The sequence below is a fragment of the Urocitellus parryii genome, chromosome 2 (genome assembly GCF_045843805.1).
Source record: "Urocitellus parryii isolate mUroPar1 chromosome 2, mUroPar1.hap1, whole genome shotgun sequence".
Lineage (NCBI taxonomy): Eukaryota > Metazoa > Chordata > Mammalia > Rodentia > Sciuridae > Urocitellus > Urocitellus parryii.
In genome coordinates, this window is record NC_135532.1 from 168459794 (window position 1) to 168472471 (window position 12678).

Consider the following 12678-nt stretch of genomic DNA (forward strand, 5'->3'; position numbering starts at 1 on the left):
ACAAAGTCCTTGCCTTGGACTTCACAGTGGTTTGTTTTGCCTCACTTCATCATGGTTACACAGGATCTTATTGGATATTAGTGAGCTGTGAGTCTAGTTGTGAAGTGCTGCTTTTCTCTTTTTTTCTTTTTAACTTATTTGGGATAGACATGGAAAATTATGTAGCATTTAGATAGTAGGAAGTCTCCTATTTTTTTTAACTTATTTGGGATAGACATGAAAAATTATGTAGTATTTAGATAGTAGGAAGATAGAGAATGTTTTAGACAAGGGTGTGTAAACAAGGAATTGATAGGCTATTGGCCACTAGGGCAGGTCAGTAAAGAAACTTATTTCACTAGGAATATATCGGTGGAATTTAGTGTTCCATCAAAGCATAAATGCATAGTTTGTTTATTCTGTATCTGGGCTAGAGAGGGTAGGTATGAGGTTATATGTCAATCACATATGGAGCCTTTTAAAGCTGAATGTTTGATTACTAATCATGTGCCAGGCACTGTGTAAGTCAGCTTTACATCACTGACAAGAACAACTTAGAAGAGGAAAACTTTATTTTGGCTGAGTTTCAGAGGTTCAGTCCATGGTCAGCCTACTCCATTGCTGTGAGCCTGAGGGGAGGCAGAACATCATGATGGAAAGCATGGCAGAGGAAAGCTGCTCAGCTCGTGGTGGCCAGGAAACAGAGCAGAGTGCAAAGCAGCCATGGACAAAAATCTCAAGGCATGCTTCCAATAACTTACTTCCTCCAGCCATACTCTACCTGCATGTAGTTTTACTACTCAGTGCAGTGTCCTTTCAAATTATCAATCCATCAAATGGATTAGTCCACTGATTAGATCACAGTTTATGATCTAATCATTTCACATCAGATCCTTCTTGCATTGTTTATCACATGAGATTTTAGCGGGACACCTCATATCCAAACCATAACAGGCACTAATTACTTATCTGATATGTTTTAATCCCTCAGGTAAGTTGAGTTAGAAAGGATGGATGGTTCTTATGTAGAATAAACTGGAAACCCAAGTGCAGTGCTAGTTGTGTAGACTGTTAGATTACACTTATGTGCTTGAGTTTTAACATAACAGTTTGGGTTGATTTAATTCCTATCCTTCCTCCCAGCTAGTATTTTATTTGTATGATCTTGAGCAAATTACTGAGCCCCTTAGAACTACTATATTTTATAGATTTCTTTCTTTCTTTGTTCCAGGGATTGAACCCAGTAGCACTTAACCACTTAGCCACATCCCCTGCCTTTTTTATAATTTATTTAGTGACAGGGTCTCACTAAATTGTTCAGGGTTTCACTAAATTGCTGAGGCTGGTTTTGAAATTTCAATCCTTCTGCCTCAGCCTCCTGAGTTGCTGTGATTACAGGTGTGCATCACTAACCCAGCTTATTTTATAGATTTAAATGGGCAATAATAATACAAAATCCAGAGGGTTGGTAGTACCTGACACTTCATAAAATCTTAACATAAAATAATTGCTGTTTTTTTCTTCTATTAGCTATGTGACTTTTGGCAAATCCCAAATTCCTAAAAGACTCAGTTCTCATATCACTTCCCAGGATTCGTATCCTTCTTGCATTGTTTATCACATGAGATTTTAGCGGGACTCCTCATATCCAAACCATAACAGGCACTAATAGAAGGATCAAAAGTAATATGTGGAAGCATTTTTGAAACAAAGCACTGTACAAATAAACTAATTTTCTTGACAGATAGATGATGGTGGTTGTTATGAGGTTTGGGGCCAAATTCTGTAAGATCCTGAATTTGGGATGAGAAATTTTAGGCTTTATGCTGTGTACATTAGAAATCCAGCGATCAAATACTTTAAAGCAAGAGGATAAGATGATAAAGGTGGTGGCATAGGAAACTTGGAATTAGAAAGGGAGAACTTAGAGGCCATATTTAGGAAGCCCTTTTACGAGTAAATGGTGGCCTAGATTTGAATAATGACAGTAGATGTGAAAAATCTAGGACATTCCTAAGGAATTACTGAAGTTTAGTTCTGAGTTGGATATGAGGAATATAGAAATAAGAGGTTTCTTGAATTTTAATTTTGGAAATTTTAATTTATATCTAAATTTGTTTAGGTATAAATGGTTAATAAGTTTGAAAGAATAGCCATGTGGTGATGTACAAGATGATCAGAAGCTTTTAGTTTTAGGTATTTTATTGGCTTTCTGTATGATGTAGACCCATATGATGTGAAAAAGAAGTTGTTGAGAAAGGGTACAAGTAGAGTGGTAAGCTGTAAAGAATTTGGTTTTAAGTTAAAATATATGTAAATATCTTAGAAACGTGATTAAAAACCATTGTGGTTGAAATTATTTTGAAATGCATGAAAAGTGATAGACGCATAGGGAGATGAGTAGATATGTAATAAATGTAGCAAAATGTTAATTGTAGAATGTAGAAGGTGAGTATATGGGTGTTCACTGTAAAATTCATTCAGCTGTTCTGCATATTTGAAAGTCTTACTAAAATGTTGGGGGACTAGTGTAGACAAACTGTTTGCTAAAGGCTCTTCTGAAGCAGTTTACCTCTCTGACCTGAAAGTTTTGTTTTGTCTGTAGGAACTTTCCGCTGTACTTTTTGCCATACAGAGGTAGAAGAGGATGAATCAGCAATGCCCAAAAAAGATGCTCGCACACTTTTGGCAAGGTTTAATGAACAAATTGAGCCCATTTATGAATTGCTTCGGGAGACAGAGGATGTGAACTTGGCATATGAAATACTTGAGCCAGAACCCACAGAAATCCCCGCCCTGAAACAAAGGTGAGTGGAGGCCCTGTGCCCTTACCAAGGACCCTTAAACTTGCACTTTTTTAACTTTGGAGAGCAAGAGTGGGTAAGTAATTTATCAGGAAACTACTGGCTACAATTTTACATAAGCTTTCCTTATGATGTAGTCCCAAGTATGTAATATGTGAAAAGGCCGTTGTTGGGAAAGGGTACAAGTAAGCTCTTGTACACTTGTGCTTATAATGAAATTTGTTTGTATTGAAAGCAGAACAGTGTGGACCTTAGGCAAAAATCTTTAAATATTTCAGGTTTGACCTCAGCTACTCACTCTGCTCAGGCCTGCAGTAACTCAGCCAGTTGTTAGCTAATCCTAAATTAGTTGTGCCTCTTGGGGATATTTGAATTTTCCTAGACTGATTTTGAAGACTGAAATTCTTCCATATAGCATTTTCTTTTTGTTGTTGTTGTTTTTAAGACATTTTAGCTACACATTTCTTGCTTTCCTTAGTTTTAAATGTAACTTCCTTGAAAGTATAGTTGAGTGTTACCTATGGGTTAATACTTTGACAATAGCTCCCCATTTTTTTCGTTGTGCACTAATATCTGAATTGCAGAGTCAGCCTTTGTTCTACTATAAAAAGTGGTTATATTCTTTTTTGAAAAAGCATAAACAAGAACTGGTGTCAGTGAGTATTCTACTGCTTTGTGCTTTTCCTCTCTTCCCAGTATCAAGATAAATTTTTATCCACCTACTCGATGTAGAGCTTAATAAGTTCTGGTTGTACAGCTTTTAGGAATACTCTTAGTATTTTATTCCTTCTGGTCATGATGTTACAGGATAGAGGTTCCTGAGTTTCATTTGGGTGGTAAAAAAATATATATTCAGTTTTCCAGAGAAAGTTTTGCATCTCTACCAGTTATTGTGAATTTTCTAATCTGAGACCATACATCAGGATGGCCTTTGCCTATAATAACAGAAATCCAACTAGAAATAGATTGAACAGTACTAAAATTTGTCTTGCATGACCAGAAGCCCTGAGGCAGTACAGTTCAAAATTGGTTGATTTCACAGCTCAGTTACATCCTAAAGGATCTTAACATGCTGGTTGTCTTCTTGGAAGCTAGCCTATGGTGACCTGTCTTTCTAGAGTATCACACTGTTTAAATTTCTATAACAGAATACTGAAAACAAGACTCTTAACACAGTCTTTTGTTAACATTTATGTTAAATATTTTGTTCTTTCTTTCTAGCTTTCTTATTTTTTTTTCTCTATTTAAAGTATTACTTATACCTTCATGAGATAGTTTTCAGAGTTAACACTAAAGGAGGAGCATATATGAAAATTATGTGTTCCTGAGTATGTATAAAGAAACAGATGCCAGGCCCAGTGGCTCATATCTTTATTCCCAACTAAGACTGAGTGTGTAACTCAGTGGTAGAGTGCCCCGGGTTCAATTCCCAGTTCTGCAAGGAAAAACAAAAACAGAATAGACTGAGAAAGAGTGGTCAAATCATTTGAGAAGGAAAGATAACTTTGTCTCTCTTAGGTGGGGTTACCTAGCAAAGATCAAGAGACCTATTTTGGGGGTAGACTGGTATAGAGAACAGGCTCAGCATAACAGAGTAAAGGTGTTGGCTGAGGATAGAAGAGGTGTTGAAAAGATTCAGGGAGACAAATGGGTGAGGGAGGAGAGACTCAGAATGTAGAGTAAGCACAAAAACACAAACAGATCAGGCCAAGAAAAAGAAAAGTGAATGCTAAGGGAAACCAAAATTCAAAAAGCCAACACACCAAAATAAGCAGAGTCAGATTACATAGCCTTTTAGAAGACACTATTGAATAGGTAAAAAACAGAACAAATATGACTAGGGACTGGGGCTGGGGCTGTAGCTCAGTGGCAGAGTGCTTGCCTAGCATGTATGGGGCACTGGGTTTGACCCTTACCACCATATTAAAATAAAACAAATAGGACATTTTGTCCATCTATAACTACAAAAAAATTTTTTAAAAAATGACTAGGGACAGATATGGTTCAATTGAGATAAACAGTTAATAGTACAAAAAGTAATATCACATGCATTCAGAAAGAAGTAGAAGATAGAAACCAGTTACTTACAACTGTTGCATGAAACCTCAGAATACAGCAAACAAATAGATGAATCAGATATATTTGGAAAGACTCAGAGTTGGGAGAACAAGCAACTGCTAGAATGTGGGCAACAGGAAGCAGATAGGAAGGAGGCAAAACAAGTAACTGAGACATGGAACAGATACAGTAGGTGCCAGAAAGAAAAGACTGTGGTAAAAGAGGTTTACAAAGTAGTCCTGAGTACAACTAGTGTAATGAAAAGAATGCAGAAGGTAGAAGAGGCAGAAGCTGGAAGGTATGAATTATATGATGGGGTCAGGATGGACTGAACAACTGGAAAGTGGGTATTTGATTGCAAAAGTTTCACTGGATCTGTAAATATCCAGAGTCAGGACAGGAAGAATGGGACAAGTCCAAGTGTACCTCTTGAAGGTCAGATACAGTGTTGCAAAAGAGATGTAACAGGCTAGTCAGATACATGGACAGAGATGAAACCTCAACTAAGCACAAGACAGAAAGCCTGAGTAGATATGAAGTGGGCCCAGAAAGAAATGTAGATCAATGTAGTTCCAGAACAGACAAGGGCCTAAAATGAAGGAAAAATAAGAAATGGCTTATGAGGATAGAAGACAAAGGATTGATTATCATCAGAACAAGAATCTTTACACACAAAGTAGTCCAGGTTCCAAGGAAAAGACTCAGAGAATCAAGGAAAAACATGAGGCTGGAGCTGGAGCTGGGCCCTGTGGAAGCACACTTGCCTGGCATGTGTGAGGCACTGGGTTCGATTCTCAGCACCGCATATAAATAAATGAAATGAGCGTCTATCAACAACTAAAAAAAAAAAAAAAAAAAAAATTAAAAAAAAAATGAGGCCAAGAAATTCAGTCAGTGAACACTGAAAAGAAGATAGCAAAAGGTATAGATAGAATCAGCAGTTAGTTCAAGAAACTTGAAGTTTGCCTGGCGCTGTGGTGCATACCTATAATCCCAGCAACTCAGAAGGCTGAAACAGGAAGACTACAAATTTGAGGCCACCCTTAACAACACAGTGAGACCCTGTCTCAAAATAAAAAGGTCTGGGAATGTGGCTCAGTGTTCAAAGAGTCCCTAGATTAAATACATAGTAAATACCTCCCACTTCCCCCCCCCCCGCCAAAAAAAAAGAAAAGAAACTGAATGTTTAAAGAATGAATACAGTTATAGCTATCTAAACAGCAAGGGGGTGCTGAGGATGTCCCTCAGGGTACAATGCCAGCATGTAGGAGTTCTGCATTCAATCCCCACTACTGCAGTAGACACATAGACAGAGAGGAAGGAGAAGGGGGAGTCCTGCATAAAAATTGATGCCAAAAAAGAAAAAACAGTAGTAGTTGACAGAAAGACAAGGTTTGAGCTCAAATACAGAATCAAGTATAGTCAAAAGAATTTGGAATAGGTTGCAAGAAGTAGGGAAAGCAGGAAATAGCCAAAAGACAGAAAACTTGACTAACTCAGAAATGGGGGAACACAAGTGACCAGAGAAAAAGATGAGGAATGATCACACTTACATTAACAGACAAAGGTCAGAGGGAAGTAGAGGTAAAGAGCAAACAATAGAGAGAAAAATAGAACATAGTCCCTGTTGGGTAGAAATAGCAGTTGAGGACCTATACAAAGAGACAGCATTAGGTATGGAAATAGAACAATTCAACTTGATAGAAAATAGGCTGGTCTTTGCAGAGGGATATATCATACTTTGTGAGTTGTAGAAGGAGAATTTAATTCTGAGTTGAGGTTTCACTTTATAGAATAATTTTCTAATAACCTCTGTGGTCAGCACTCAAAATCATTTTGGATTATTCTGGGTTGAGCTAAGAAAATATATTTTAAATTCCAACATATTTTGTTTTTAAAATGAAAGATGTTACTGGGAAAGTTTTTAATTTTAATTTTTTTTATCTTTTAGTGAATTATGTCACCATTATTCCTGGCTTCCCCTAAGTAGATTTATTGAACCATCTTAATCTATAAAACCATAGTCATTGACACACCATAGGATTTGGTGTTTAAGGAACTTAAAAAATAAATATGATGTCTTGTTCTAATCCATGCAGCTTTCTCCTTGAGTTACAGAAGAGATTCCTGAGAATTATTAAAGCTGAAAAGCATTTATTTATAAGAATTTAGTGACCATCTCCAGCTATTCTTCTTTTCCAACACTGAGACTTAAGTTTTCTTCTTTTGTATTTTCCTCTAATCTTATATAGCAAGGACCGTTCAGCAACTCCTGCTGGAGCTGCTGGATTGGCAGGTGGGCACCACCGAGAAGCATGGACTACTAAAGGCCCCTCCTACGAAGACCTATACACTCAGAATGTTGTAATTAACATGGAAGATCAAGATGATGTTCATCGCACATCGCTGGAGGGCAAATCTGCCAAGGAGAGACCTATTTGGTTGAGAGAGAGTACTGTCCAAGGAGCCTATAGTTCTGAAGAGATGAAGGAAGGTAAGAGTCTATGTCTTGGGTTCAGTAGAAAATGAACTTAACTTAGTGGCAAATACCTGGAAAATTCACTGTACTTGTTTTACAAATTCATCTCTCCTTTAATCTTCTACAGCCCTAATTTATATGTATTTTTATTTTTTTGAATTGAAAGCCATAACTGTACACTAGTGCAAATATTTTAATATTATTTCCTCTAAAATACCAAGGTATTTGTGCTATTTGAAATATATACAAAGATGTCACATATGTAAAGGATTGAATATCTCACAGTCCAATGTTGATAAAAATTTATTCTAGAATATTTTGGAAATCTTCATGAGCCAGAAAGGGTTGAGAATTGCATAATAATCTTCACAAGTTTGAGAACTACAAAATTTTGCTTTCTAAGTTTGGGTCTAGGGTACTGGATTCAAGAATGTGATATAGAAAATGGGAGGATCTAAGACTGGACACAAATACTACTCAAAAACTGGAAAACAGGTGGCAGGAAGTCTCTGTACCTCTGGTTATATCTCATCAATACCTATTCCCAGGTTATTTATTGTTGTTAGCATATCACCTGAGAATGGTTCTTTAGTGGTGAAGAATCATCAGTAACTGAAAGTCACTTGATGTTGGCCTTTCCCCTAACCTCTTTTCCTTTTAAAAATGAACATTTAGTATACTGTATGTTCTAGGGATTGTAAAAGTACTATGGAGTTTTGGGTAGTACCTCTAGTGTGATTCTCTTTGATATTTTAACTCCAGTTAGAAAGAAGTTTTCCTTGACCACCATACTTTTTACTCTTCCCTCCTCATTAACTAGTTTGCTGTGTTTAGTTATTTTGATTTAGGATGTTCTAGATTATATAGCAGTTAGACTGTCACTTTCATGATGTAGAACAGACTTAACTGGTGCATGTATGAAGTGAGTTCTGCTTATTCTATACTTAAGTTTTCTTTAAACTTTCAAGTCATGTTGGTATCTTTTCAAATGTTACAGACTTCAATCATGTCCTTTTTACTGTACTGAAAGTTCTAATTCCTTTCTATTCTACTTTCCTTACAAGTAGTCTTGTTGCCCAGAGCCATCTCCGCCAGAAGTTATTTTACTTTGTTTTTTTCATACCATTTTCATTCTAATATACTTGAGATGTAGTGACCAGATACATGTTATAGATTAATATTAATACATAGATTAAATCATTAATGATTTCAGTTTTATTTCCCGTATTTTTCTGATTTTTACCTGACATTTTGGTTGTTGCTTTGGTTATGGAAATATAATAGATGAATAACTTCAGAAACATGTTTAGGTACCTTTTAGAATGCTTTCTTGTATTTTACATCTTGGATCATGTCTTCAATATATTTTAGATTATTTTTCTGTAGACAACATTTCTTTTTCACTTTTCTATATAAAAGAGATCTGCTGCCTTTCTGCTCACTTACACAGTCTTTGGCTTTTCCTATATTTTTTGTTGTAGCTTGTCTTTTAAGCCCAGAATTGTTTATTGTCATCAGTGATCTCAGTTGTTTTATAGTATATATCTTAGTAATTTATAACTGTTAAATAAGACTGTTTTACTTTACTTTCATTTATCCTTGCTTTTTTCTCTTTATCTATAAAAAAAAAAATTCCTTTCTTCTCCAAACCACTTTGTTAGAAATCTCTTAGATTTGATATGACTTCATTTACTTTTACGAAACTAATGTTATTCTGCTAATTTCATATTTACTTTAAACATAAATTAAAACACTGTGTTGGTAACTATTTGAAACATTCTTTTCTTAGCAGTTTTCCCTTAGATACTTAAATGCATTCCTTACTGTTTTCTGTTGAAATACCACACTGGCAAATAAGATCACTGGGAGAGAAATTCTAACTTTGACAATGTTTTGAAGTGGTTAAACTTGACTTATTTTCTTTTCTTTTCTCTCTCTCTCTCTCTCTCTCTCTCTCTCTCTCTCTCTCTCTCTCTCTCTCTCTCTCTCTCTCGGAATTGAGCCCAGTGCTACTTTACCACTGAGCTACATTCTCAGCTCTTTTTATTTTTTATTTTGAGATAAGATCTCACTAAGTTATTGAGGGTGGCCTAAGTGCCAGGTCCATTCTAAGTACTTCACATTAACTTAATTGCCACAATAATTCAGTGAAGTAAATATTATTACTTTTTTCCCTTCAGGTATTGAGGAAAGTGAAGCAGAGAGAGTTGATATGAGTTGGCCAAAAATCATACAGCTAATAAATTGTTAGTATTTGAATCAGGAATCAGGTTCCATTCAATACTTTTAATCCTCTTATATATTTAAATAATTTGTTTGGTATTATCAGAATGCAAAGTACAAATATCTTTCTTAAATTTTTCATCTACATTATATCAGTCAAAATGTACATACAAAATAGTAGATCTGTGATGAGAGGATATTTATTCCTTAAATCAGATACCTATTATTTATGATGTTAGAAAATAAGTGCTTTGGGAGAAAATAGAGCTTTGATAAAGCAACATTTAAGTTAAAAACATGGAAGATGTAAGGGAGTAGTTGTATGAATACCTAGAGGAAAACTATTCCAGGAAAGAGGGAGCAGGCATTACAATACCCTGAGGTAGAGGTATGCCTGTATATGCCAAGAATACCAGGGAGGCCACCCTAGCTGGCACAGAATGAGTAAGAGGAAGAAGAGGTAAGAGGTAGGTGGTCAGGTGGTGTTCCAGATGGTGTAGGACCTCATGGGTCATTGCAAGGCCTTTGGCATTTACTCTGAGCAAGGTGAGAAGCCATGTTTTGATATCCTGTTATGCCAGCTACTGTACTTGGTTCTTTGTAGACATTATTTTATATATCTTTATCCATTGTCTTAGAAGGTAGATTCTTTTATCATCCTATTTTACAGAAAAGATATTGAACTTTAGAGGTTAAATAACTTGCTCAAGGTGATACAGCTTGCATATGGAAGAACCAGTATTCAAATCCATTGTGTATTACTCATAAAATCTGTGTACTTGGCCATTATACTACTTAAGCTGCAGTTTGCAAGAAACATTTTGAATACTCTGTGGATAGCAACTCAAGAAATGAAACTGGTTAAGTCTGTGGTATTATATTATTATCTATTTAAATATAACACATTAAAATATGTATTTCATTAGCTATAAAGGATTTCTTTTTATATTTAAGGATGTTAACTTTCTGGGTTTTTACCCCCAGGTGGCATAGACATGGATGCATTTCAGGAGCGTGAGGAAGGCCGTTCAGGGCCTGATGATAATGAGGAGGTCATGCGAGCACTCCTCATTCATGAGAAAAAGACTCCCTCTGCCACAGCTGGCTCAGTCGGGGCAGCTGCTCCTGTGTCTGCTGCCAATGGCAGTGACTCAGAGAGTGAAACCAGTGAGTCTGATGATGACTCTCCACCTCGTCAATCAGCCGCTGTGGCCGCACACCGACGGGAAGAGGATGAGGAAGATGAAGATGAATTTGAGGAAGTAGCAGATGACCCCATTGTCATGGTGGCTGGCCGTCCTTTCTCTTACAGTGAAGTGAGCCAGCGGCCAGAGCTGGTGGCCCAGATGACACCAGAAGAGAAGGAAGCATACATAGCAATGGGACAGCGCATGTTTGAGGACCTCTTTGAGTGATCTTTCCCTACCTTTTCCTCCTTTCTGTAATGCTCACTGCAAAAAGAAATTCCCCACCCTTGAAGAAAAGTGTTTCAGAGTCTTTCTGTCCCTGTTGATGTTAAGCAACTGTTAATGTTGCACAAAGAATAACAGAAACAAAAGTTCAATTTTTATACCAGAAACTTCTCAGAAAGGTAGGTTGGCTGTAAGCATTCCCTTCCCTGCTATTACTACAGTATTAATATTTTACTGTATTCCTTCTCTAATTTTTTTCCTTTCCTTTGAAAGACATTTTTCTCTCTTTTGAAATGAGTAAGGAAAGCTCATAAGGTAAATTCATCTTACCTGCCTTCAGAAGCCTACTACAATAAATTACAATAATTTACTGATGACATCTTTTTACCTATTCTGACCAAATTTATTCCAAACAATTCCTTTTATTGCTGCCAATCAGAGCAGATTGCTAGTAGACAAACCACTAATGAGGGGATACATATCAAAACTTCTTATTTCCCCCCAAATAAGGTTGGGGTCAAGATGTAAGGAGAGGTGAGGAAGTATGTGTGTGCAGAAGAGGGAAGGATGTGCTTGAATCTTGTGTAATTAATGTCTGATCTGGAATTCATGTCTTTAGAATTGACCACACTGGTAGATTTTTTTGTTTTGCTTAATGCCTTTTGGTTTGGATTTTGGGTGATAGAATACAGTATGCTTGTTAAGAAATTAGAAAAAAAAAAAAAAAAACATGGACAAAGGACAAAAACTTCACATAAAGGGTCGAAGAGTGAAGGGTATTGGGAACAGTGCCTTAGAACTGCCTGAGTTTGTTATGATTTGAAAATCATTTATACAAAATTAAGACTGGTCCCATTTTTTTTTTCATTCTATAGGCCTCTAGCCACTGCTGTAAGTTAAGAAGTTCATTCCCCCAGTAATAAGCATGGAATAATTGTTTATTCTCTCACACACATTCTCTCCCTCTTTGTAAACATCGTTGAAGACTTTGTCTTGCTTTTGATTCTTGTCAGATATGGTATTTTTAGAGTGCATTCAGTATATTGCTGAGCAATACAACCTTAAGAAACATAGTTTATTTGGGTTCTGATATGTAGCATGGCATTATTCCTGAAGGCAGAACTTTAAAATAAAGGACTTTCATATAAGGATCTATAACAATTGTATTTTTTGTAATATTTTTCCTTGCATTGTAATTTGTAAGTATTTATCATTTTATAATCCATGTGTGAAATTAATCAGCATTTTAGAATATCTGAGCCTTGTATGAAGTGATCTTTCATTTACCTGAGTTGTATTAATGACTGAATATTGACAATAAACCTATTTTATACTAACTGGAATTTGTTATTTTCTAGCCTCATAACATTTTAGAGTACAACTAAAATGTGTATTCTTCCTATTAAAGTTTTTTCTCTTATAAATCATTGTTTCATATAATAGGTGCAATTGTATGGAATCTAAAATTTTCTGGCAATAGTTGCCATAAGAATAACTTTATGCCGGATGGCAATGTCACGTGACTCTAGTTCCAACAACTCAGGAGTCTGAGGCAGGATTATCACAAGTTCAAGGTCAACCTCATCAATTTAGTGAGACCTTATCTCAAAATTTAAAAATTGATGGCTGAGTGTGGTGGCACATGCAGCAGCTTGGGAAGCTGAGGCAGGAAGATTGAGAGTTTAAAGCCAGCCTCAGCAATTTAGCAAGACCACCGTGTCTC

At 36.2% G+C, this 12678-nt stretch overlaps 1 protein-coding gene across 1 annotated transcript in view; it reads left to right on the forward strand.

The window, feature by feature from the left end:
• The window catches only part of Gtf2e1 (general transcription factor IIE subunit 1), a 28162-nt gene extending 15864 nt beyond the window's left edge, over positions 1–12298 (forward strand). Inside the window, exons 3-5 of the mRNA XM_077794728.1 lie at positions 2585–2786; positions 7094–7335; positions 10528–12298. Coding sequence (XP_077650854.1) covers positions 2585–2786; positions 7094–7335; positions 10528–10958 — 875 coding nt within the window. The 3' untranslated portion in view covers positions 10959–12298. The remainder of the gene's footprint in view (positions 1–2584; positions 2787–7093; positions 7336–10527) is intronic.
• Positions 12299–12678: the final 380 nt, after the last annotated feature.